At 39.7% G+C, this 24,529-nt stretch overlaps 1 protein-coding gene across 6 annotated transcripts; it reads left to right on the top strand.

The window, feature by feature from the left end:
- The first annotated feature begins 17,691 nt into the window (after nt 1–17,691).
- LOC119896977 (C-type lectin domain family 10 member A-like) lies at nt 17,692–24,287 on the top strand. 6 transcript variants are annotated; one of them, XM_038710484.1, is made up of 8 exons: nt 17,725–17,810; nt 17,940–18,025; nt 18,737–18,814; nt 20,790–20,906; nt 21,993–22,160; nt 22,264–22,427; nt 23,235–23,338; nt 23,413–24,278. In XM_038710484.1, the coding sequence occupies exons 2-8, from the start codon at nt 17,956–17,958 to the stop codon at nt 23,438–23,440; spliced, it is 729 nt and encodes a 242-aa protein (XP_038566412.1). In that variant the 5' UTR covers nt 17,725–17,810; nt 17,940–17,955; the 3' UTR covers nt 23,441–24,278. The 6 variants fall into 6 exon arrangements, with proteins under 6 accessions (XP_038566411.1, XP_038566413.1, XP_038566415.1 ...); XM_038710482.1 differs by having other exon boundaries at nt 20,787–20,906; nt 23,413–24,275; XM_038710483.1 differs by lacking the exon at nt 17,940–18,025 and having other exon boundaries at nt 17,692–17,810; nt 20,787–20,906; nt 23,413–24,275.
- Nucleotides 24,288–24,529: the final 242 nt, after the last annotated feature.

The raw sequence follows: 24,529 nt of genomic DNA on the forward strand, positions 1-24,529 counted from the left end.
CCTCTCGTAAAACTGTTAATATTGCAATAACTACTATTACTACTACTACTACTACTAACGTTATTAGTAGCATTAAAAGGGAACCGGTTTATAAGTCACGAGGAGTACTGCTCAGCCTGTGAAAAAAGTAGGAGCTTTGTCAAGAACCTGATGATGCCTTCAGTTTTAACTTGGAGACTGCACATTTATAACAAAGTCTTACAAACTGGGGGGGTGGAATTAAAGAAAGATGTTGCGGTTTCTCAGACAGGGAAGCTCAAGTTGCCAAAGATGATCAGATTGAACTATGGGAAGTGTAAGATCCAGTCTTTTTAGACTTTAACATGTTATTGAAGTTATTTTTTTAGTTTTTATATATTAAGTTGTTGTCGTGTAATAATTCAAGACTTGGGCCAGATAAGAAAGCTTGAACTTTTACCAACATTTTTATTATCAACAAAAACAGACACCAATTAGAATACAAAAGTTCCACCGGAGTGTGTCAGAGATCGGTACAAAATAGAGCCCCATTCTGTTACCAGAACAGAGACCCGAGTCGACATGAAAACCATGTAACCACCTCCTTTTGGACCTCCTTTTATAGCCCTGTTTCTTGGCTTCACATCATCTCTTGGCTCTATTTCCTACTGCACCTGGGTCTGGAAAATTCCCTGACTGCCTGCTCCTCCTCTCTGTGTCTTTTGCATGCACTCTGCTTGATCATGCCATTTCTTCCATAACCTGACTTTTGTGGAATAAACTGGTGTTGCTTGTGCTCTGTGCTAGAAACAGGACATTCTTACTGCGATGGACTATAATGATGTATGTTTTGTAATACAATTATCACAAAATCTGCTTCTATATTTTCCTTTGCAGGTGTTTTTGATGCTGCCTCACTGTGCTCCCTCCCTTTTCTCCCAAAGCACATGAGCTTGCTCTCTCACACACACACACACACACACACACACACGTGCTACTTCTGAGCCTGGGCAGTTAGATACAGAAAGGAGCACATACACTCAGAGCTGTAGAGTTTTCACACTGTGATCCTAACTTTACACTATAAAATAACACTTTACATGATGACAGTGTAGACCACCATTGCTCTAGCAATTAATGATAACAATTTAGGCTATAATGCTCCAAATTAATTCACAACATTGTAGACGAGTGTTGGATGAGTACTTTTATTTACATTTATTTTACCGCCACTTACACTACAAAAATTCTATAATTACTACAACCAATACTTCTATTATTGCTTCTAATGCTACCTCTACGTTTACCAAAATGAACACAACATCTTAAATAATAGGCTCACAAATTTTAAAGTAAATCATAAAACAAGGTGCCCGTGCGAATACTGAAACATGGTTTGCTGCCTGTAATCAGTCCTCCTGTTCATACTGACCATTAAGATAGTCTTTGTAATGTGCTTCAAATGTAAGAGATGGGGGACAAAATGCACAGTCTTTGTTCTGTGCCTTTGTCTGTCTGAGCTGTCTGTCACATCAAGCAGGTAATTTCCTGACTCTTACTTACAACTGATATTTTTGTATAAAAAGAGAGGTTTGTAAAAAATACTCTCACACAAACACAAACGGTAAGTTGTAAAGAAAAATGTAGTATTATTGCGACCGGTAATATTTCTAGTAATACTGCTATTACTTCCAAAACTACTACCACTAGGCTATGTTAAAGTTATTACTACCATTAAAACCTGATGATGCCTTCAGTTTTAACTTGGAGGCTGCAAATTTATAACAAAGCCTGACAAACTGGGGGTGTGGAGTTTTAAAGATGTTGCGGTTTCTCAGACAGGGAAGCTCTAGTGAAAATATGCAACACACTGAATTATGGGAAGTTTTATGGGATATTATGGAATTTATATTTTGAGTTACACTTTTTTAAATGTGTTGGACAAGTGCTACAACATTTATTTTACAGCCAGAAATACTACAAAAATATTGCTGTTACTACAACCAATACCTGTGTCACTGCTTCTATGCTAGCACTACTTTTAGCACAAAGACAAAAAGCACTTTTCTTAAAAAACAGGTTCATAACAGCACCAGTTTTCCTCTGTAACCATTACTATAACCATAACCAGAGGATCTATTACAGGTTGTTTTACCTATAGATTGTTGCCTCAAACTGTTTTCTAAATATCTTACAAACAAAGTTCATTTCTGGACACAATAATCAATTTACAAATGTATGCTGACCGTAAGTAAGTACTAAGACGGTTCATTTTTATGTGATTTTAATTTCCAGGTATGTGCAACCATTTATTCCACATTCTGCCTATTGTAATGTACAGTGCAGCATCTCAGCAAACTCTCAGAAGATGAAAACTTGAGGGACGACAACAATCTGATAGTCCAGTTTGACAATCTGACACCTATGCCTATTGTAGTAGACCTAAATTTATTAGTTATGCATTTTAATAAATTTATGAGAATTGATACCCAATTATGAATTAAAATTCATAAAATCAAAATTTCCTCGTTTCAGGGCATCACCGGAGTTGTTATAATCCTAGAGTCTCCGGACCTCTAGGTAGTTTGAATAATTATACAATTATTACTAGTGATCAGTTAATAATCGCTCAATTATCTTGAATCAGTCAGTCTCATATCTAAAGGGTCAATTCTCTTGGCAGGAACTATAAATAGGCAACACACACAGCTCTTGATTATATTACAGTGAATTTATTCTCTAACTAAGGTGATAAAAAGATGGTTGGATACAGGGAACATAAACATTTGCTGAACAATGAGCCTGGAGGTTCGACTGTGGGAAGCATTTGACTCATACGGGCATAGAAGAACTAATGAGAGTAAACTAATGTCATAATTTAGGAGTTAAAATGGACATCTGATCACAGAACGTGTGTTAAGTCTTACTGCTTGTCGACCGTCTGCTTTTGGCCTGTTGCATGGGTCCCACGCTAGCTGCCGATCCTGGCTTTTTGCTAGGGATTCTCCAGGGTTCTCCATGTCTGATTGAAAACGCCTCCTCCGTCTGGCAATTCGGCTGTTTTCAGGTTTCCTTCGTTGTAGCTGGCGAGACCACGTGGCTTGGTCTGACCTTGGTGAAGTTGGCTCGACGAAAAAGGCTTAAAATGGAACTTGGTCGTTCCTGAATTAGTCCAGTGTAACTTAACGGACTGATAACTTTAACAAACAAAAGAAATAAAGAAAATAAAACAAACTGAAGGCAGATCGATGTGGCGGCACTTCAGGTGTGTAGCTTCAGGCGAACAAAGGCCTGTTTGTTTCGCTGGCCGAGTCTGGGCGTTGCCTGGCAAGGCACGCTATGCGCGTGCCGAAACGTCCAGAGGGCCGAGCAGGGTGGAAGAGCCAACAGCGAAGAGAAGAGGCCAGCGAGGTCGCGTGTCGCTTAATGTTTAAAGAAAAGAAATCTATTTGCACGTATTATAATCAAATATTTTCCACAATCGAACCTCAATGGTTGAACGGTTGTACTGTTCTAAGCATTTGGTAACAGGAAACAATTGTCATATTATTGGTCAGGATATTTATACATTTAACGGCATTTCCGATGAGGGCATGTAATACTTATTTCGTCCACTTGGGGGAGCTCAGGTTACATGAGGAAAGCTTGGATTAAATCAAAGATCGTCTCTCCTTAGGAACCGGGGAATATTGTTGATTCATCCTTAAATTCAAGCTGGCGATTAAGAGTATAGTAAAACATTTCTTTGTCATCATTTCTAAAGGAATTTTGTAAGAAAGTATTATGAACAAGCATTGATTACATTAGATGAAGGAGTGTCTTACTGAAAATAAAAACACTGCACAAGTAACTTTCTTTTCAGCACTAATATCAACAACAGACAGCAACAACAGTTAACATAACTACTCAAATAGAGGCAAACGTAATCAGGTAACTAAAGATTTAATTAAATGCTTTGAGTCTTTGGAGATTGCAGTCCAGTTCAGTGTCTGGACCATGTCACACTTAGGTGAGACAAGGAGTCTCCCTTTGATGTAGTAATAAAACAAAGAATAAGGTCAGTTTCCACGGAAACGTGTGTGGTGGGGCCAGTTTTGATAGGCTGTTCAGGGAGATGCCAATGGCTGGCTCGTGTCCCTTTGTCAGTTTAACAGTCATGCCCCGCGTTATCGGCTTTGGAATCAAAAAGGTGCCAGTTTTCTGGTCGGGATAGCACTTAGAGAAAGCAACTTTGACCCCTCCCCTTCTTCTCTGGGGAGGAGAAAGGAATTTAGGGTAGCTCCAAATTTATTCAATGTAAAATGCACAAATCCACACCGTTGTTCACTAGACTATACTGTCTTAAAAAACGAGGTGACAAATTTGATTGCAGAAAACCAGAACCTGAAATCACAAAATGAGAAGATGGATTTACAAAACCAGGATCTGGTGTCACAGAGGAGTCAGGTGTCAGTCAAGCTCAGTGGAGCATTGATGCATACTGCCCAAAACCAAAGAACCACAGTATGTTCAGATCCTGTTATTACGGTAAAAATAACTACAATATAATAACATAATATTATAATAACACAGTTCGGTAATGCTGTTTATTGGTTGGTCTCCGTTGTTTCAGACAGAACGTGTAAAGCTTGTCAGGATGGCTGGTTACCCTGCCAGTCCAGCTGCTATGTGATTAATAACCCTGATGTTTCTGGTTGTTATAGTTGATCTAACGGAGAAGGTAATGAGTGAACTGTGAACATTTTATGACATTTTATTTTCATATTTGAAATGAAAATTATTTTTACACACTGAGTCTGTAGGCCACAGTGTGTTAATTTAAGTGTTTACTGTCTCTCTGTTGTCAGACATTCATCAGTAAACACAAACCAAGGGATTCCGGATTCTCCTGGAAAAAGGTGAAATTCAGATTTGGTTTTTCTTGCCTAAAGAGCAATAGAAACACTTAGTAAAAACATTCTGACAGAGGCTGTCATAATTCATTCATGAAAGACTTTCAAATGTCAATGGAATCACTTCCTTAAATTTAGCTATCAGATACATCTAGTGAAGAAGTTTTTGACAAATGGCGTATAGTGCAGCATTAGGAACTCAAATGTTAATAGGGGCCTACTGGTCAGATAAAATTAATTAAATGTTGTCACTGACGCATTAATATTAAAATCACCCCATTTTGTCTGTTTTAAGGATTAAACTTGATAAGAACTCTGCAAACTAGAAAGGCTCCTACAGCACTGGGGGGGACTTCACTCCCCCAGTGCTGGGTTGTTTTCCTCCAAGCCACAGGGGGCATGACATTGTATTGTGTTGTTGAGGCCGATGCTGGTCCTCAGGTAATTTAAGTTCCTGTATTGATGCAACCAGTAGTGTTTATATGGGACATAGTCACTACAGGTAGTATCCTAAGAGACACAGTGTAGACAGAAATGCACACCACCAGACTTCCCTTCACAACAACATATTATTAACTGCTAAACAATGAAACAATTAAATGAAGCTGTCAAAACCTAAAAGCAGAAGTACACTACAGACCTGATGATGATGAAACGACAGTAACTATTGCAGCTTGAGACTTTCCTTAAAGCCGTCACACAGGACTGCAGCAGGATTTGAAACATTTATTCAGGATGAACTGAAAACCACTGAAGGCAACTGGTAATTTAAACAATTCTGCTGTTCAAGTATCTGCAGGTAAGACATTGTCTACTACTGTACATCTTTTAATGTACGTGTATTTTGTCTATTGTTTTTCTTTTAATGTATGATGCTTCTGACTGTTGACAACACCTGAGCACCAAGGGGTTTCATTTTTTTATTTAATTATATTTAACTATTATTATGTTCATTGTTTTTATTTTAAAGTAACACACTGCATACACTTCTTCATATAAACATTAAAAAATCACAATATTTAAGTTACAACATTACATCTCTATAGAATACTCAATTTCAGCTACCATCCTAGGTGACTCAAGAAACAGCCTTAATTAAGTTGGGAATAGCCCAAGGATGATTTTTATTATTATTATTATCATTGGGAATGACTCTGTATTTAACATTCAATTTAAGCATAAACATTTGTGTTTGATTTGTATCTCTTTCAGAGATAATCAAGGAGGAAGCTGACTATGTTAATGTAGCAGTAGCTACTGTGGATAAAATGGCCGTCACTTCAGGTGCATTATGAACACATTTCACAAATATAATATTGTTAAGCAGGACATTTATTAACCATTATGTTAAAACGTGATATTAATGAATGTTTGAAAATGTGAATGTTTAACGGTTCTTTTCACCGTTGACTGTTAAATCATGTTTTTGTTGTGTTTCAACTGAATTCTTATTTTTTGTCAGATCAGAAGTTTCTCTCCTTCACTCCGTCTTTTCCAGCAGTGGCAGTGTGCTGGGTGATTCTGTCAGTGATCATGGCCCTTCGTATCTACTGTGAGTACCTTCTATGTGAATGGCAGTTCAAATCAAATTTATTTCTTCCTCTTTGTGTTTCCCTAGATACAAACACATACACTCTGTGCTGAGCTGGAGTGATGGTAACACAAAGAGAACATTTTGTACTAAAAAGGCAGTGACTTTTTAAGATAAACGCACTTACAATAACACTGTTGACAATTGTAAAATGCTGAAACCAAATATTAGCTTCAGGTTAGAATGCAGACTTGGCAGTGCATTGGGAAGGGATCTCATGTTTTGCAGTATGAGCAGGAAGAATGATTAAATCTCAGATTCATTGTTCATAAGGACACAAGACTATTGTTTTAAGATATATTTGAATGTCACATGTTTCAAGACAGAGGTAAATTAAATTGAGCAATTTAAAATGATATAAAGAAAGAAATAAAGAAATAAGATTCCACAACAGTGATACAGTAAAAATGGGCATATACTTTAAGACGAGATAGAAGTGGACAGATGCACTAAAATTAATAAAAGCCTTATTTAACAGTTTTTGTATAAAATGAGTTACTTAAATAAACTTAGCCTATCACTGTCTGTCACTGTAGTTACCTCTGTCATTTCTGAACACAACGCCAAGCTGACTGCAGAGAACCAGAACCTGACATCACAAAACAATCAGCTGGAGAACAACATAACGGAACTAATACATATCATGGAGACAAAGTGTAATGAGCTCAACATCAGTCGAGCTTAGTGGAGCATTGATGCCTACTGCCCAAAACCACAAAACCAAAGTATGTTCAGATCCCATAATTAAGAGTAAAAAATAACCAACAATAACAATAACTATTTCACAATGCAGTAATGATGTTTATCGGTTTGTCTCTGTTGTTTCAGACAGACGTGTAAAGCTTGTCAGGATGGCTGGTTACCTCCCAGTCCAGCTGCTATGAGATTAATGACCCTGATGTTTCTGGTCAGAAAACCTGGGAAGAAGCTCGAGAAAAATGCAGAGGAAAGATTTCAGATTTGGTTGTTATAGCTGATCAAACGGAGAAGGTAACGAGAAAACTGTGGACATTTTATGACAGCCTAAATTAAATGACAATGTATTGTCTGTAGTTCTGAACACACTGAGTCTGTAGGCCGTAGTGTGTTAATTTAAGTATAGTGTTTAAATATCTGATAACTGTCTCTCTGTTGTCAGACATTCATCAGTAATAACAGTTGGGGCACTTCAGGAACCAAGGGATACTGGATTGGTCTGAGAGCTGAAGATGGGAAATGGAAGTGGGTCGATGGAAGTGTTCTGACTGAAATGTAAGAGACACATTCATAAACATTTTGAAGCATAAAATCTATCAGCCTGCATCTAAACATCATGTTCTTCCCTCAGCTCCTGGATACAACAACCTGCTACCAACGGTCTGTGTGTAATTTCTGTAGAGACAGAAGGATGGAAATCAGTGAGCTGTGGTGACAGAAATAGATGGATCTGCAAAAAGAAGGCTTTATCTCTTTAAACACTGCAGTCATACTTTATACAAGGTTACTGGGTACCAGGGGGCACAGGAGCGAGTTTGAACCTGGGATAAGATAAGATAATGACTGGATTATAAATATTAAAGTATGAAGAGTCAAGTAGCCTGCTTCACAATTTCCAATTTTTGTTTTTCCAAAAAAAAAAGTATTGAAATGTTTTTAATTTTCATAGAAAAAAAATAATGTATACATACAGCTAGATATTGGATTATATTAATATCTTAAAGTATTAAGACTTCTACTTTGTTTTTTGTTTTTACAGTTTAATAGGAAAAAAACAATTTAATAAATGTCAACGATTTTATGAACTTGTTTGTGTATGTGCTGTGTTTGTCACTAAAAAACAGATACTATGATAATGTATACGTGCAGTTAAATAGTAGATTATATTGGTACTGTGAGTCTGACTACTGACACCAGCATTTGGGAAAATACAGTCGCTGACCTAAAGAGAAACTCAACTGTTAATTATTAACATTGAATGTGCTTTTCTTCTGCTTTGTTAGAGATGCAGTGTTTATGATTTGTGTATCAGCAGATCCATTAAAGGGACCAACAAGACTGCTCAGTTTCCTGTATGTGACATTTTACATTGTTACTGATGGCCAAGAGAATGTTTGATTACTGTAGAGTATTCTGATGTATACAATATTTATACAGTGACGGTTAAGTTTTATCTGTTTATCTTAGCTGTTTCAAAGCATTCATTATGTTTGGGATAAATAATCAATATCATATTGTAATATTTTGTGAAAAGTTATCAATACTCTGGCACCATTTTCTGTTCTGTTACTGTTAAGTCCAGATCAACTTTATTGTCAGACTCAAGCTTTTGAGTCTTCACTTAAAGGGAAGAACTTGTCACTGGATGACCTCTCAGAAGCTTAATTATTTCCTTTTGTCAGCGAGAGAGATTTCAGGATGAGATTGCTGCATTATCTAAAAAAATCTGTGAAAAAAGGAAGCACCACCTATAAGCTGGATCAAGTTCTAGAAGATGGCCTTCTGAGAGTTGGGGAACCCCTCGAAAAATCAGTTTTGCCTGAGTACATAAAACATCCCCTCATCCTATAATACGAATACAAGATGAGAAGATATTTTAGTTTGTCAAGAATAGCTCTAACACACAGCTCACACTAAAATCACAAATTGATGTTTTACATTTCTGTTTGTGTACATATGAAGAAACTTGATCCAAATTATTGAGCTTTAGAGGGGTTGAATGGTGTATTTGTTTTTACTTTGGACAGAACCAGGTTAAGGGATGCCACAATGTCCAGTCCTAATGCGTGGGCTAATGCTAATGCTAGGCTAAATATGTCCCATCTGCAGCTCTGTACTTAACACACAGATATAAAATCAAATTATGTAGGGGAGAGCGGGGTGAGTTGAGCCAATTTTACTTGAGGTGTCTTTAAAGTAAGGACATGACAGTAATGTCTCCAACTAAAATATGTACATATTGTGACGGCCCCAAGAGCTCTTGGTATAGGACCTGTGTAGAGGGTATACGCATGACGTCACAGAACGCAGTTACGCTCACTGAGTGGCAGAAAGACAAGCAGCAGTGTTAGATTAAATCAGCTAAAACACAAACACTCTCTCTGCAGGGAGCGGAGCCAAGATGGCGACCTGTGCAGACGCTTTCTTCTGAGCTACGAGTCTCTGTCCGAGTACCAGCGGTTAAAATAAGTCAATGAGACCATTGGAATCCTGAGTGAAGAAGCTGTAAGTTGCTTTTGTATTTAAGTTTGTATGTAGAACGCCTACACAGCTAAACAGAGCCGGAACGAAGACTTTAATCGGCCAAAGTGAGTGAACTAGCCTACGAACTGTTTTCTATTAGCCAAAGTTTTGCTAATAACCGGGGCACGTGCGCCAAGATGTCCAAGAGAGACGCCGAGAATGTGAAAAAAGGAGGCTTGATAATGGATGTGTCTCCTGAAAAATCATTCTCTGGTTTATGTGCACCTCTACCTGTCACACCCACGGACAGCCCAAACCCCAAGAAAGTATGCACCAAAGATCATGAGACGGTCTCCAATGCTGACATTCTTAAAGCCATTAACGGCCTAAATGATCGCTTTTCAAAGTTTGAAGAAGTGGTAATCAAAAATACAGCTGAGATTGCAAGAGTGCAAGAAGAAATGAAAGGGCTGGAAATCCAATGGAAAGGAACAGATGCAACAGTGAAGACAATGAAAGAACAGATGGCAGCCATGAGGGAGAAACAAGAAGATTCAGAGCGTGATAGCAGGAGATGGAACCTCCGTCTTCTGAATCTATCAGAAAGCAACAATGAGGATGTGAGAAAGGAGGTGATGGAGATCATTGCTGAAATTATCCCAGCGGAAAAGAACAAGCTTGGAATCGTGGTGGACACGATGCACAGGGTAGGACGACCAAGACAGGATAAAAGCACACGCCCCATCATCATACAGTTTACCATGCACACCTTCAGATGGAAGGTATGGAGAGCTTCTCTCAACGCCGATGTCATGAAGGAAAAGAATCCGCGGCTGACCGAGGATCTCACTCAGCTGGAAAGACAGTGCAGAAACAAACTCTGGCCTCTAGTGAAGCAAGCGTGTGCTGATGGAAAGAAGACCAAATGGCAGGGACCTACTGTCATTATCGATGACAGCAGGTCATCAAAAACATTTGATTTTGGACCAAAATTTATATCCACTGTAGAAATGTTTTATAAAAATATTGACAGTTGTGTTATATTGTACCCAAATACCACCAAAAGATTTCCTGTACTTAGATCAGTTCGCCAAGGCTGCCCTATTTCGCCATTTTTGTTCCTGCTGGGGGTTGAACTACTGTCACTACATATTCATCATAATCCCATTATTAAAGGTTTGTCTATTTTTGGTAAAGAAATCAGATTGACTCAGTTTGCTGATGATACAGCCCTTTTTTTATAGGACAAACATCAGATTGAATATGCTATATCTCCAATTGACCAATTTTCTGCTGCTTCTGGATTAACTCAACAAATCTAAATGTGAAATTTTATGTTTATATCAAACTGATAATAAGCAATTGTTTAATATATCTGTCAAGAAATGTGTAAAATATCTAGGTATTCATATCTGCAAGGACTACATGGAACGTCAGCAACTTAACTTCTCTCCTACATTGAAGAAGACTAAAACAATCCTGAACTTATGGCTTCAAAGCGACATTTCAGTACTGGGAAGAATTCTCCTGAAAGCAGAAGGGATTTCAAGATTTGTCTACCCTGCTCTCACCCTCAGTGTCCATGATTCAACATGCAAAGACATTAATAACGTACTCATAAACTTTGTATGGAAGAATAAGCACCATCTCTTAAAAAAAGCGGTGCTCTCTGGCTCTAAGGAGGAAGGCGGCTTTGAACTTTTGGACTTTTGTGACTTGAATTACACCTTCAAGGTGAAATGGTTAAAAGAATTCTTAAATGCACCAGACTCATTATGGTACTTTATCCCACATAACATTTTCAAAGAAGTTGGAGGTCTCCAATTCTTGTTGGTGTCACTATAATATCACAAAGTTACCGTTAAAACTGTCCCGATTTTATCAACAAGCTCTTTTAGCTTGGAAGTTGTGCTATTCTCATAACTTCTCTCCACACAAGTCTATTATATGGAATAATGAATGCATCACCAAAAAGAACAAGTCACCTACTTTGAATCTAAAGATAAGAACTTATGCACCATTGTGAATCTCTTTCATATTCAAGTCTACCCCATGTTTTAAAGTACTCCTAATCGAAATAGATATGTACTTTGAGTCTCTTAAACTTGTATCAAACAAGAAAAGCATTTCAATAAATAATATCTACTCAGAGCTATTCCTCTAAAAAAATATTTATGTCACCACCTGTTAGATAATCTGTCACTTACTCATCTCTTAAGTCTGTCCTGTTTTGTATTTCCTTTCGTTTCTGTTAATGTATTTGTTATTTAAGTTTATTATTAATTTATATATATATTGCACTATTTTGTTATATTAAGTCTTACATTTATAAGCTGGAATGTCTGAAACCTGATTTTCAATAAAATGTTTTAAAAATAAAATAAAATAAGTGTTTCTCTCTGCAGGCAGTCAAGGAGATTGGGAGCATCTGGCCAGTGAGCCCAGTCTATTGAGACCTGCCCACCCAGACGCCAGTGTATGTGCTTGTGCCTTCCACACCGCTCTGCCACGTTGTTCTTTTGTTTGTGTTGTTTTGAATAAATTTATGGTAATCTTTCTTTGTAAACCTGAGTTGCATCCTTCTATGTTGTTGCGCCCTGAGAGCTGGGGTCGTACCAAATTGGGGGCTCGTCCGTTTTGGAATTCTGGTAGGTTTAATTTGGTTAACCTTATTTAGTAAGTTTGTTGCATTCAAGGGATGAGTTGGTTAAAATAGCGGACTATAACAAGGTTGATGTTAGCGATAAGAGGATTAAGGAGACATTTGTTAAAGATGAAAGTGCTGGGCACCACAAGGGTGTTTTCAGTGGGTACTAAGGGTTCGCCTACTCAGTTAGTGTCTCCTGGATCTGGTTTGAATTTTGAGCAGCAAAAAGAGTTACTAGTGTTACGTATGAAGTTAGAGAACGAGAAAGAAGTTACGTTGGAGAAGATGAGTCAGGGCATTGACTTGGAGAAAGTGCTGTCTCTTGAAAAGATGAGATATGAAACTGAACAGGCAAAGCTTGACTTACAAAAGCAGAAATTGTCTTTGATTAGAGAGGGGAAAGTTGTACCTAATCCTTCTGTGGCAGACGGCACCAGGCAGTCTGATTTGAGGCTTGTTCCCAGGTTTTTGAGCATTTAGCTGAGGCAGGGGGTAGTCTGATGCCACTCGAACATTAATGATGCAATGTGTTAACCAGCAGGGCCCAGAAGGCTTATTCTTTGAGTAACAGTAAGGGGTTGAAATGCTGTGGTAAATGTGCTGTCCTTAAGGCATATGAACTGATGCCTGAAGGCAAGGCAAGTTTATTTGTATAGCACATTTCACCAACAAGGCAATTGAAAGTGCTTTACACAAAACATAAAAGCAACAAAGGGAAATTGAAATAAAAAAACACTAAAATATAATTTTTAAAAGGGTGAAATGGAAAATAAAATGGGATAAAATACATTTTAAAGAGTTAAATAGGAAATAGAAACAGGGTAAAACAGGACAGTAAAAGTCACAGTGCAGTGCACAACATAAATCTACAGCCTTACATTTGATCTAATTAACGGCAGTGGTAAAAAGAAAAGTCTTGATTTAAAAGAACTGACCGTTTCAGCAGACCTGCAGTTTTCTGGGAGTTTGTTCTAGATATATGGAGCATAAAAACTGAACGCTCTCCATGTTTAGTTTTGACTCTGGGGACAGAAAGCAGACCTGTCCCAGATGACCTGAGAGGTCTGGATGGTTCATAATGAAGCAGAAGATCAGAAATGTATTTTGGTCCTAAACCATTCAGTGCTTTAGACGATCTGATGATCTTGGACCAGAGCGCTTCGCCACCTGTATTGGTGAGCGGAAGGTGAAGACGGCAGCTGAAGCTTATATTTGATTAATGGTGGAAGTAGCGGATGTCTTGGTTCACAGTTTGGACACAGAAAATCCCTCTGCTGGAGGTGCGTGCTCTGTTAATTCAGGAATACATTTATTTCAGATGGTTTTGTATGTTTAGCAGGGAGTGATGAGAAAGTGCACATAAAAATACTGCGTAACACTGGTGCTTTTGATTAATCAATTTTAGCATCTACCATAACATTTTCAGAGGAGACCAGCAGGGGTTTGAATATACCTGTGTTCGGAATGGGCATGAATATTCTGCATGGACCTTGATGTTGTCTTGTGATCTGTTTCAGGGGGAGGTGGCAATTGGTGTGCGTCCAGCTCTGCCGGTGGTTGGTGTTACCATGATTCTGGGTAATGATATAGCAGGTAGTTGGGTGTGGGCTGATGTTGCACACCAGCTGCCGTTGCTCCAGTTCCCCCCTGGTGAGCAGTGGGCCTGATGATAGTGAAACTGAGTTTCCAGAAGTTCCACCGAAAATGATGACATTTCTGTGCAGCATGATGTAACATGTCCTGATGTTCCCTGGTCTGTTTCTCGCAGCGAGTTGGTGGCGGAGCAGCAGGCTGACTGTTCTCTTAAGGGTCTGCTGGAGATGGCACGTCCTTATGGTGAGGTGAAAAGCCACACACAGTGTTACTTTCCCAGAATGATGTATTGATGAGAAAGTGGGTGCCTCAAGGAGAGCATTTGTGGTGAACTAATTTATCAAGTTGTTGTGCCTTCCAGGTTTTATAGTATGGTTTTGCAGATTTCCCATAATGAGTCTGGCCATTTAGGCATCAGAAAGACGTATGACCGCATCCTGAGGTATTTCTTTTGGCCCAGACTAAAGAGTGAGGTTTCTGCTTACATAAAGGCATCCCATACATACCAGTTAACCAGCAAACTCAATCTGAGTTTAAAACCCGTTCCGCTGTGTCCAATACCAGCTATAGGGTCCTTTGCGGCCAACGGATTTTTGTTTTGAAATTAAAAACGGGAAACTGAAAAAAAATCTCGTTATACAAAGATGAGATAGCTGCTGCATACACCTTAATGTTTGAGTGTGACAGTCCCTTCTCCATTAGGCCCTGTAAGAAGGAAAGGATGGATTCCACTGAGCAGGTTATGGGATCCATTTCCTTCTCTATGCACCAGCGCTGAAAGCCCATCCACTTAGCTTTGTAGTAGGAATGCGGTGGAGTCCTCGCCGCCTGGATGGTATGTACCACCTCTGCAGACAGCCCAGCCTGTCTTAACCTCTCCCTTTCAGGAGCCAAACCTGGAGAGGTTGGCCAAGCACCGGCAACGTGCCTATGGTGCCTGACTCCTGTGACAGAGCCCCCCAGACCTGAGGCACAGGCCAGGGCTAAGCCAGGGCCAAGCTGCGTCACCTCTGCATACCACCCCACCGATCTGCAGCTGGGGGCTACCAGGATGACTGACAACCCTTCCTGTCTCTCCCTCTCCAGCAGGAGGGGATGAGAGGGAGTGGGGGGAAAAACAGATACAGGCTGGTAGACCAGCGTTCTAACCGCCGCATGTGTAGCAGGCCCAGGGTAACCACCGGATGGGGTGCTGCCATGAGCTCTAGCAGCTGCATCACTGACAGCACAGTCACAGCAGTCCCCAGCTGGAGCTTGCGGACCGCTTGAAGAAGAGTTGTCTGTCTGAGTTCTGACAGATGAGCTCTCAGGCTGGCTGAGTTGAGCACAACCCCCAAGTACTCCACCTCCTGGCGAGGATAGGGGGAGCTCTTCTCCCAGCTGATTGCAAAGTCAGGTTGTTCAGATGCAAAATCAACTGATCTGAAATGGAAAATTGCCCATTGTTTTGACCTGGCCATGACAACGAGGTCGTCTAAGTAGAAAAAGACCCTCATGCCCTGATCGCACAATGGTAGCAGTGCAGCGTCTACGCACTTGCTGAATGTGCGTAGGGCCAGCTGCACTAGCTCTAGCAGTTTCCTGAGTGTCAGCATGCAGAACGGTTTCCGTGCAATATGCTGGTTCAGGTAACGGAGATCCAGGATGGGTCTGAAGCCTCCTGTCTTCTTGGGGACCAGGAAGTATGTGGACCCTTGTACATGTTGTGCGTTGGAACAACAGAAATAGCCTGTTTCAGCAGGAGCTGTTGAATCTCTGTGGCCAGGAAGTCCACCTCCTCCTGAGAGGACAGGTTGGCTTCTTTGATGGCCTGTAAAGACGGTGGGATACGGCAAAATTGTAGGGAGTAACCTCGCCTCAATATGCCGTCCATCCAGTCTGTTGGCTTGCAGCAGCGTCTCCATTCCATGTGGAAATGAGTCAGGGGACGCGCTGTCAGCTGAGGAGCATTGTGGATGAAACGCTGGAAAGCTTCCTCAGCCTTCACCGCCACCAATCCCTCCATAAGAGGGAGTTCGGCCCAAGGGGGCCGCAATCGAAAGGGCCACTTCGGGCAAGTGGAAAACAAGCGGACTGTGGTGTCCTGAATGCACCATGGCCGGTCGCTCCATTGACATCATTGCCTGCGACAGTGTTGTTGTAGTGTCTTCGGTGACGTGTTCACTATGAGCAGAACTGTCGTGAGGAGCAGTGACAAGCCGGGGAGCGCTCCTCTCCACAGCTTGTTGGCCACTGTGGGAGAGACACAACATATTAACACAGTGGCTGCGCGCCCAGTTGGAATATGGAGGAACAAGATGGGCAGCGAGGGCCTCTTCCAGCGGGGGCATGCGCGCTTTTGTGTCGCCCTGCACGCAAAGGAAATCAATCAAGCCCACAACCGGCAGTGCTAGCCCAACGCGCCTTGCTGCTATAGCCATAACCGCGGGGAAGTCCTGATGGACTGAGGAGGAATTAATTTGCTCATTAGAGACGGCCGATGTGGCCGCAGATGACAGGTTGTCAGCAGGGAGCGTAGAGCCAATGGAGGCGGTTGATTGGGGCCGGAGCATCCTCCTCAGCGTGGAGGGGATCCGGGCCGGTGTCTTACTCTCTCTACTCGCAGATGAGGGAGAGCTCACACTGCCAGAAATACTCACACTGCCGGAAATGGTTGGCGGATGCCATCTCTGGCTTGGTCCCTGCCGAGGCATTCAAAGCAGAAGCGATGAGTGTCGACCCCGGCGATCAGACCGGGGCACGACGGGCAACGGCGAGCTTCAAGGAGCGGAAACTCCATCCGTGGAGGTGAAAACACCGCTATTTATACCGTACGCATGTACAGTAGCTGAACCATAAACACAGACCATATCAAAATAAGAGATCGGAATAATATGATTAACAAACTAATCCAGATGCAAGCAGACATATCACAAATAAACTACAACCAACAAGGAAAACAGACTGAAGCTAGGATAAAACAGAACTCACAGCAGGCAAAGCCAAAATAATGCTAACACAGAACTAGGAGTAAATACAAAGACATTAACTAAGACACAGAACTAGGAACTAAGACATGGAACCAAAACACAGACTAAATAACAGATACCAAACTGACCAATAAATAAACTCACAGATAACTAAACTCAACAGAACAGAGGACCGGACTGAACTGCAGATACAAAACCAACCAAACAAGAATCAAAATGCATCACACAGAGAAACTCAGGACAGGATTGTGACATGTACCCAACTACTCAAGCAGTGAATAGATATAGATAATAGATATGCTCAAGTATCTACTCTACTGTTAATCTAACAGAAAATGAAAGATTCATATTGTCACATTACAAGATTTTATTATCCCATCTCTTTGACATGGTGCAGACCGCATCAGCAGCCATATTTCAGGGATAAAAGCTAGCAAAGACAAAGAAATATTACTGAGTTCAGGATCTGCATATTTTACTTCCTCTTTCAAAGCAGCCTTACTCATGAAGGTGTTATAGTAACTTTACATCCAAACTGAAAATCCAACCTTTCATTTGGGAGGTACTTAATAAAAAGGAATACTGTTCATTAAGGGGAAATGTTGGCCTATAAAAATGCTCTATATGAAAAAGGGTCACCAAAAGCATTAAGATTCATCATCTGGAGACTATGAAAATCCATTTTAGTAGCACTGGAGACAGCAGCTGCTGAGATATCTTGCCCTGGACCAGGATGGCGGGGGGATTTTCTTTCCTTATGTTCTCGTATGCAAAGTTATACTAACAACTTTCAGCTAGTAAAAGTGTGAGCGCATGTTGGAGACACTAATTGCCACACAGAGAAGTTGCATCAGTCAAGTGTCAAAATGAGGATGCTCTGTGGTTTAATGACAGGGGCTGAAGTCAGTGGGAACTAAACAGAAGGACTGTAGCGATGGCGGAGGAGGAGGTCAACTATGCTTCAGTTGTTTTCAAAACTAAGAAGCATTCCCCATCTGAAGGTAAGTTCAGCTGTTTGAATTCATTTTATTTTTTAAATCAAGAAAAGATCTTGAAACGCATCATGTCATTGATATGGATCAAATACTGTTTCCTTGTTTCCACATCAATCTGCCTGGACCCCCACACAGCCCAGTCGTCAATTGTATGGCTGGATCTGTATGTGATCATCCTCTTCATGTGATTTCTTGCACTGGTATTTTCTTCAGTAAAACTGGTTAGTAAATACATTTGAAAATTGGACTGTTCAGAACATGAAATAATATTAAAGCCATTGCCCTGTAAGTTTGTTGAGCAACAATGAACACATCTGCCTCTCGTGTTATGTGGGCAAAATAAAACATTCAGCAGCATGACATCATGGAAATGCTGTTTTGTAAACTGTGGCTGATTGTGGTGTCTGTTCTCTTTTTCTGATCTGAATTGAGAAATTTGTTTTAACATTTGAAACCTTTGACTATCTGCAATCCACTGGGCTGTCTCTAAACTTAGTTGTTGTAATCTGCTACTCCAAAACATGTATTTGTCATATCCATATTGGAAATACATGGAAAGGTTTTGGTTTGCTTTTGCTTGATAGCGCCCATTTATGTAACAACACTGGAGATTCCACAGACCACAGCTATCAAAAACCAGTCAGGCACATGTGTAATGAAGTGGTTATTTTAAAAGTGTTTCTCTATAAAATGCATAATTTCCCTTTCATGACCCGCTAACTGTGAGAGAACTGGATCATCTTACGTTTTAGTTGCCCTGTGAGGGTCTACAGAATACAGTTCTGGGAAAAACACTGAATTACTTTTAATTCTAAAACAAGATACTGGGACAGTCACAATAATTTCAAATGTTAAAATAAGCCTCCAAAAGCCTTTACAATTTAGACACTATACAGTAATTAACCACAAGATTGTGTTCTTCAACCTTTCAGCTAATAAGGAGGAGGAAACTGTGTACAGTGATGTGAAGGTGCGAAGCAAAACAACCGAAAAGACTGCTGACACAAACAGTAAGTTGTAAAGAAAAATGTACACAGCATTCAGTAGAGTATATCTATTAATACTACTATTACTGCTACAAATACTACCTCAGATTTATCGTTATTACAACCATTAAAAGGGAACTAATAGGGGGGTCATGAGGAGTACTGCTCAGCCTGTGAAAACAGTAGGAGCTTTGTTAATAACTTAGAGACTGCTAATTTTAACAAAGACTTACAAACTGGGGGTGTGGAGTTCAAAAAGATGTTGCTGTTTCACAGGCAGGGAAGCTCTAGTGAAAAGATAAAATCACCTTGAATTATGGGAAGTGTAGGATCCATTGTTTCTGGGGTTTAAGCCATAGTAGGGAATTTCTATTTAGAGAATTTCTGATTTGTATTTCAACTTTCAAGTGCTTCAACTGCAACATTTATTTTACAGCCACCAATTCTTCTAATGCTCCTCTTAGCACAATGGCAAAAAGCACTTTTCTTAAAGAACAGGTTCACACATTTTAATATCCATCATGAAGTAAAAGTCAGGTGCCCATGTGAATATTGAAACATGTTTTGCTGCCTGTAATCATTCCTCCTGTTTGTACTGACCATTAAGAGATCTTTTCTAATGTGCTTCGAATATAAGAGATGGGAGAGAAAATGTCTTTGTTCTGTGTAGAAATGTATTCCCAGGTTTATCTGAAGCTAATACAAGCCTAGCAGTCTGGGTTAGTCAAATGAAGCGGGTACCTTTACTGTCTTCTACTTACTGACTTTTTAGTGTAAAAAAGATTTTTTGTTGTAAAATTACTGTAACTTTGAAAGTTACCCTCTTGATATCGTTAACTTGGACTGCTAAAGCCTTCTATTTATATTTAGCCCCTTTTCCACTGCAAGGTACCAGCTCGACTCGCCTTTTTTGGTTTTCCATTGGGGAAAAGTTGTACCTGTACTTGCAACCAGGTACTTTGTTCTTATCACCACCGTCGAGGTTCCAAGCGAGCTGAGGTGATACTAAAATGTGACATGAAAACACAGCAGATTGCTGATTGGTCAGAGAGAATCGTCACTATTCGCTGTGTCATCATTGCGCGTGCCTGACAGAGGCCAGCAACAGACGTTTTATATTTTACAATTTTCATGTGTAATTTCATCACTAAATCCACTTCTGAGAAGTTTTGAGGTGAAATCAAGAGACAGCTGTGTGTGGGTCACTGGTGTGTGGTGTTGCTATGACGACTAGCTAGATTGAAGAGTACTATTGCTGCGTTCCAGCCAACTCGGAACTGGGAAATTTCCGACCTCCAACCAGAAAAAGTACTGTGGAACGCCACTTGAAGTCGGATTTCCTACTTGTGAACTCGGAGAAAAAATATGGCCCCCCGACTTCACGAGTAGCAGCTGAATGACGTCACAAAACAATGTCAGCGCCCACGGAAGCACACACTGTAAATGGTAAACCATAAACTAAAAGGCAACAAAACATATATTTGTATGTATTTAAATTAAACTAATACATACGGTCATATAGTAAAACCTGTTCTGCATGTACATTGATGTAGAAATCTCATAAAGTTATCTTCTCTGCATAAAAGTTATCGTTTAAAATGCCAAAACATTAAGGAAGTGTAACCTACAACATTGACTTGAGGATTACCAACTGATATAGCTAGAGGGGTACACAGTTAACTAGTAACGTATAGGTTATTTATGTCAGTTGTTTGCATTAAAACTGCCATCCTTTTAATTAACACCTGTGTGTATTCACTGTGCCACGGTCAGCGACTCACGTGTCATGCACCACCATGCACCTGGAACGCTTTTAGGTTAGAAGTCAGATATTTCCACTTGGAAATTTCCCAGTTCTGAACCGTCTGGAACGCGGCATATTTCTGGGTACTATCTGCAATGGAAAACGGAGGACGTCGGGACAAAACCGAGTTGAGTCGCGGCAAGTTGAGCTGGTTCTGGTAATGGAAAAACGGCATTTGTTGTTTATCCTCAGCAGGACTTTTGCCAGACAAGAAAACAAACAGCAGAGGTCGCTGCTATCAGCAGGTGGCTTGTTGTTTGGGGATTCTTTGTGTCATTTTGCTGTTGGGCATCATAGCAGTCTGTGTCTACAGTAAGTATACAAAACAGGTAGTCTATGCAGTACCTCAGACTCAGACATGAGGCAGAACTTGAAGAATAACAGCACCAGTTTTCCTCTGTAACATTACTATAACCATAACCAAAGTATTGTAGCTTTCCTCAACAAGAAGCTATGAGATGATAGCTGGTTTTGTTCACTGTTTATTACAGAAGAAAATACAGGCTAATGTGGGCCGTAGCCAGTGCCAAAAAGACAAATCTGTCTGTCACAGAGCGCTACGTGCTAACATCCCTCTTTTTCAACTCTCTCTTTTCTCCTCGGTTTCTAAGCGTATCATATAGTCAGGCAGGCATAACACATTCAGTGACATCCTGGAAACTTGGAAAACATGGTGATTACGATAAACAGCCTAACAATTAAAACATACATATCAGCTGGTCGGTTACAGTATTTCTTAACAGGTTGTTTAACCTATAGATTTCTTCCTCTATTCTAAATCATGTTACGAACAAACTTGTTTATGTGATTTTTATTTTCAACAATTTGCAACCAATTTTTACAGCCTGTTCTCATCTCAGGGCGTCAAATACCAACGCGTTCAGAAAGGTTGACAAAGTGTAGGTATTTGATGCAAAAGGTACCCTTCGGCTTTTGTAAGAGACGCCAACGGCACGTCCGCATGAGACATCCACAACAATGAACACAGCCACTGTCGAAGTTAGTACCACAGACACCGTCCTGCTGCCATAAGGCCCTGCTAGTGCACACACACACAAAAAATCCCCAACAAATACACTATTCACTGTTTAATTACTTATTACTTAAAATTATAGTGCCTAGCTGTTTTAGGCAATGCCATATATTTAAGGGTCCAGTAGGAACCAAAGGGCTTAGGAAGTCAGAAAACATTTATTCTTTTTAGGGGATCTCATAAATTAAAGACAAATAAGAGCCTACAACTCCCATAAGTCTAGAAAACCTGAAGTAAAACAGTGAAGTGACAAAGACAAAATCATATCATTACTATCACTCAATAAGCTAATTTCCCATTTCCAGTTGCACAATGTGACACAAGCCTATACTGTCTTAAAAGCAAGATCACAAACCTGTCTGCAGAAAACCAGATCCTGACAACACGAAACCAGGAGCTGGAGACACAGAACCAGGATCTGGAGTCACAGAGGAACAACTTAACAGAACAAATACAAAACAAGTGGAATGAGCTCAACGTCAGTCGAGCTCAGTGGAGCATTGATGCCTACTGCCCAAAACCAGAAAACCAAAGTATGTTCAGATCCCATTAATAAAGTAAAAAAATAACCGACAATGATAAGAACTATATCACAATGCAGTAATGTTGTTTATTGGTTTGTCTCTGTTGTTTCAGACAGACAGTGTAAAGCTTGTCAGGATGGTTGGATACTCTCAGAATCCAGCTGCTATGGGATTAATAACCCTGATGTTCCTGGTCAGAAAACCTGGGAAGAAGCTCGAGAAAACTGCAGAGGAAAGATTTCAGATCTGGTTGTTAAACTTGATCAAAAGGAGAAGGTAATGAGAACACTGAACATTTTTATGACAGCCTATATGAAATGAAAATGTATTTTCTGTCTGAACACACTGAGTCTGTAGGCCACAGTGTGTTTATTAAAGCAAAGAGTTTAAATATCTGATAACTGTCTCTCTGTTGTCAGACATTCATCAATAAACAAAAAAAAACGGGTAAATCTTTTTTGATCGTGATAAAAGTTACTGTCGGTTGATGAAAGGTGAAATGCAGCAGTGTGAGAAGATGTTGCAGATGAAGAGTGTGATTTAAAACCACTAGTAGAGTAGTAAAAGTAGAAAACTTCCCACCATCAGTTCAGCGTTCACCGCTAACTAAACAACTGTCACAACTTCAAAGCAGAAATAAAAAACATTCTCTTCTCTGTGAAATATAAAATTTCTCCCCCTGAGATGCAATCTAATTCATTATAATTGAAAATGATATATATTATACAAAAATGAAAACACTAAATAAAAATGTATGTATTTCTTAACACAGCTGGAATGTACTTGAAATTTTCATGCATGATAAATGTGAACTCTACTGATCAAAACCTATAATGTGATATTCCTGCACAGGAGAACCTCAGACAAACTTTCATAACACTAGAGATATACAGTAAAAATGTCAAATGTATTTTCTGTGTATATGATGAAAAAAGGATGGAGATCAATGTGTGGATTATTTAGCTGATTTAGAGGGTTTAGAAAAGAAGCTGCATGAAGTCAGAAACAGTTAAAGACACAGAGTGTTTTGTCAGTACAGTGGTTAAACATGATAAACTGATTTTGTCTTTCTGTGAATATCAGGAATATGTCGACTTTAACTGGGGCGAATTAGGCTACTGGATTGGCCTGAGAGTTGAAGCTGGAAATTGGATGTGGATCAATGGAACTTTTCTAAAGACTCAAGAGTAAGATGATTTTCTAAACACCATGAATAATAAAATGTGTCAGCTGGGATCTAACCATCACGTTCTTTCCTCAGCTACTGGGACAGAAACACCTTCTGGTGAAGCTCATTGTGTGATTTCTATCGGAGGGACACCTTCCAAGAAATGGGAAGCTGTGAAGTGTGATGAGAAACATCGATGGATCTGTGAGAAGAAAGCTTTATCTGTTTAAGATCTGTAATCAGAACTGAAGAGATTACTGGATAGTCTGCACAGATGAATGACGCGTACAATAACATCAGCTGGCTTGTAAAAAAGAAAATGTGTAAAAATTTCTACTTCAGAATTTGTTGAATTTAATTTCAAAATGTACGTACAAGAGATTTTATTTTTCCAAGATGCTTGTGTATGGTGATTCTGCATGTGTGTGTATCACAAAAAGACACACTAACAGATTTAAATGTGTATATATGTGTGATACAGTTTTGGATTATTGATACTGTGAGTCTGACTATAGACCAGTTTGTAGTAAAATACAGTGATGACTATACCGGGGGAGCTGAAGAGCAAATAACATCAAATGTGGATTTCTTCTTCTTTGATGAAGCCACAATAATGAAATGTTGAATATCAGGATATGATGAGATCTAAGAGAGGAAGCTTTAAACTGTTCAGAGTCTCCATAAAACCTGTCTATTGTCATTGTAACATTTAAATTGTTAATACTGATTTACCAACAGGAAGTGATTTCAAACTCTACAAAATGTTTCCAGGTCTGTTTTAATAAACATCTGTATTTTTAAGTAAACAATAAAAGTATATGTAGAGGTGACAGGTTTGATCTTATCCATCATATAGTTGTCATGCTGTTCATCATATAGTTTAGTTAGTGTGACTGCAGATATTTGTTTTCATCATTGTTCGTCACAAATAAATTGTCTTCACAATTTCAAGTACAATAGGAGGAAAAAGCAAACTGTGTCTTTACATTTAGAAAACAAAAGACCAGTTGAGACATGTGGAGCACACAGTGGAGATCAATAGAGCCTCCACCGTTTGTTCTGCAATCCTTACATTGACACCTCATGTAAAGGGGCTCATGCTGGGTGGGGACATTAAATATAAACTGGTGTAAGTAACTTTCCATTAACAGATTGGATTAATCAAACCTTAGTGTATTAACATGTATTTTAGTCCACTAGAATCAGCAGA

The sequence above is a fragment of the Micropterus salmoides genome, unplaced genomic scaffold, assembly GCF_014851395.1.
Source record: "Micropterus salmoides isolate LMB-PRFRI ecotype aquatic unplaced genomic scaffold, ASM1485139v1 Ms_hic_scaffold_11, whole genome shotgun sequence".
In the NCBI taxonomy this organism is placed as follows: domain Eukaryota; kingdom Metazoa; phylum Chordata; class Actinopteri; order Centrarchiformes; family Centrarchidae; genus Micropterus; species Micropterus salmoides.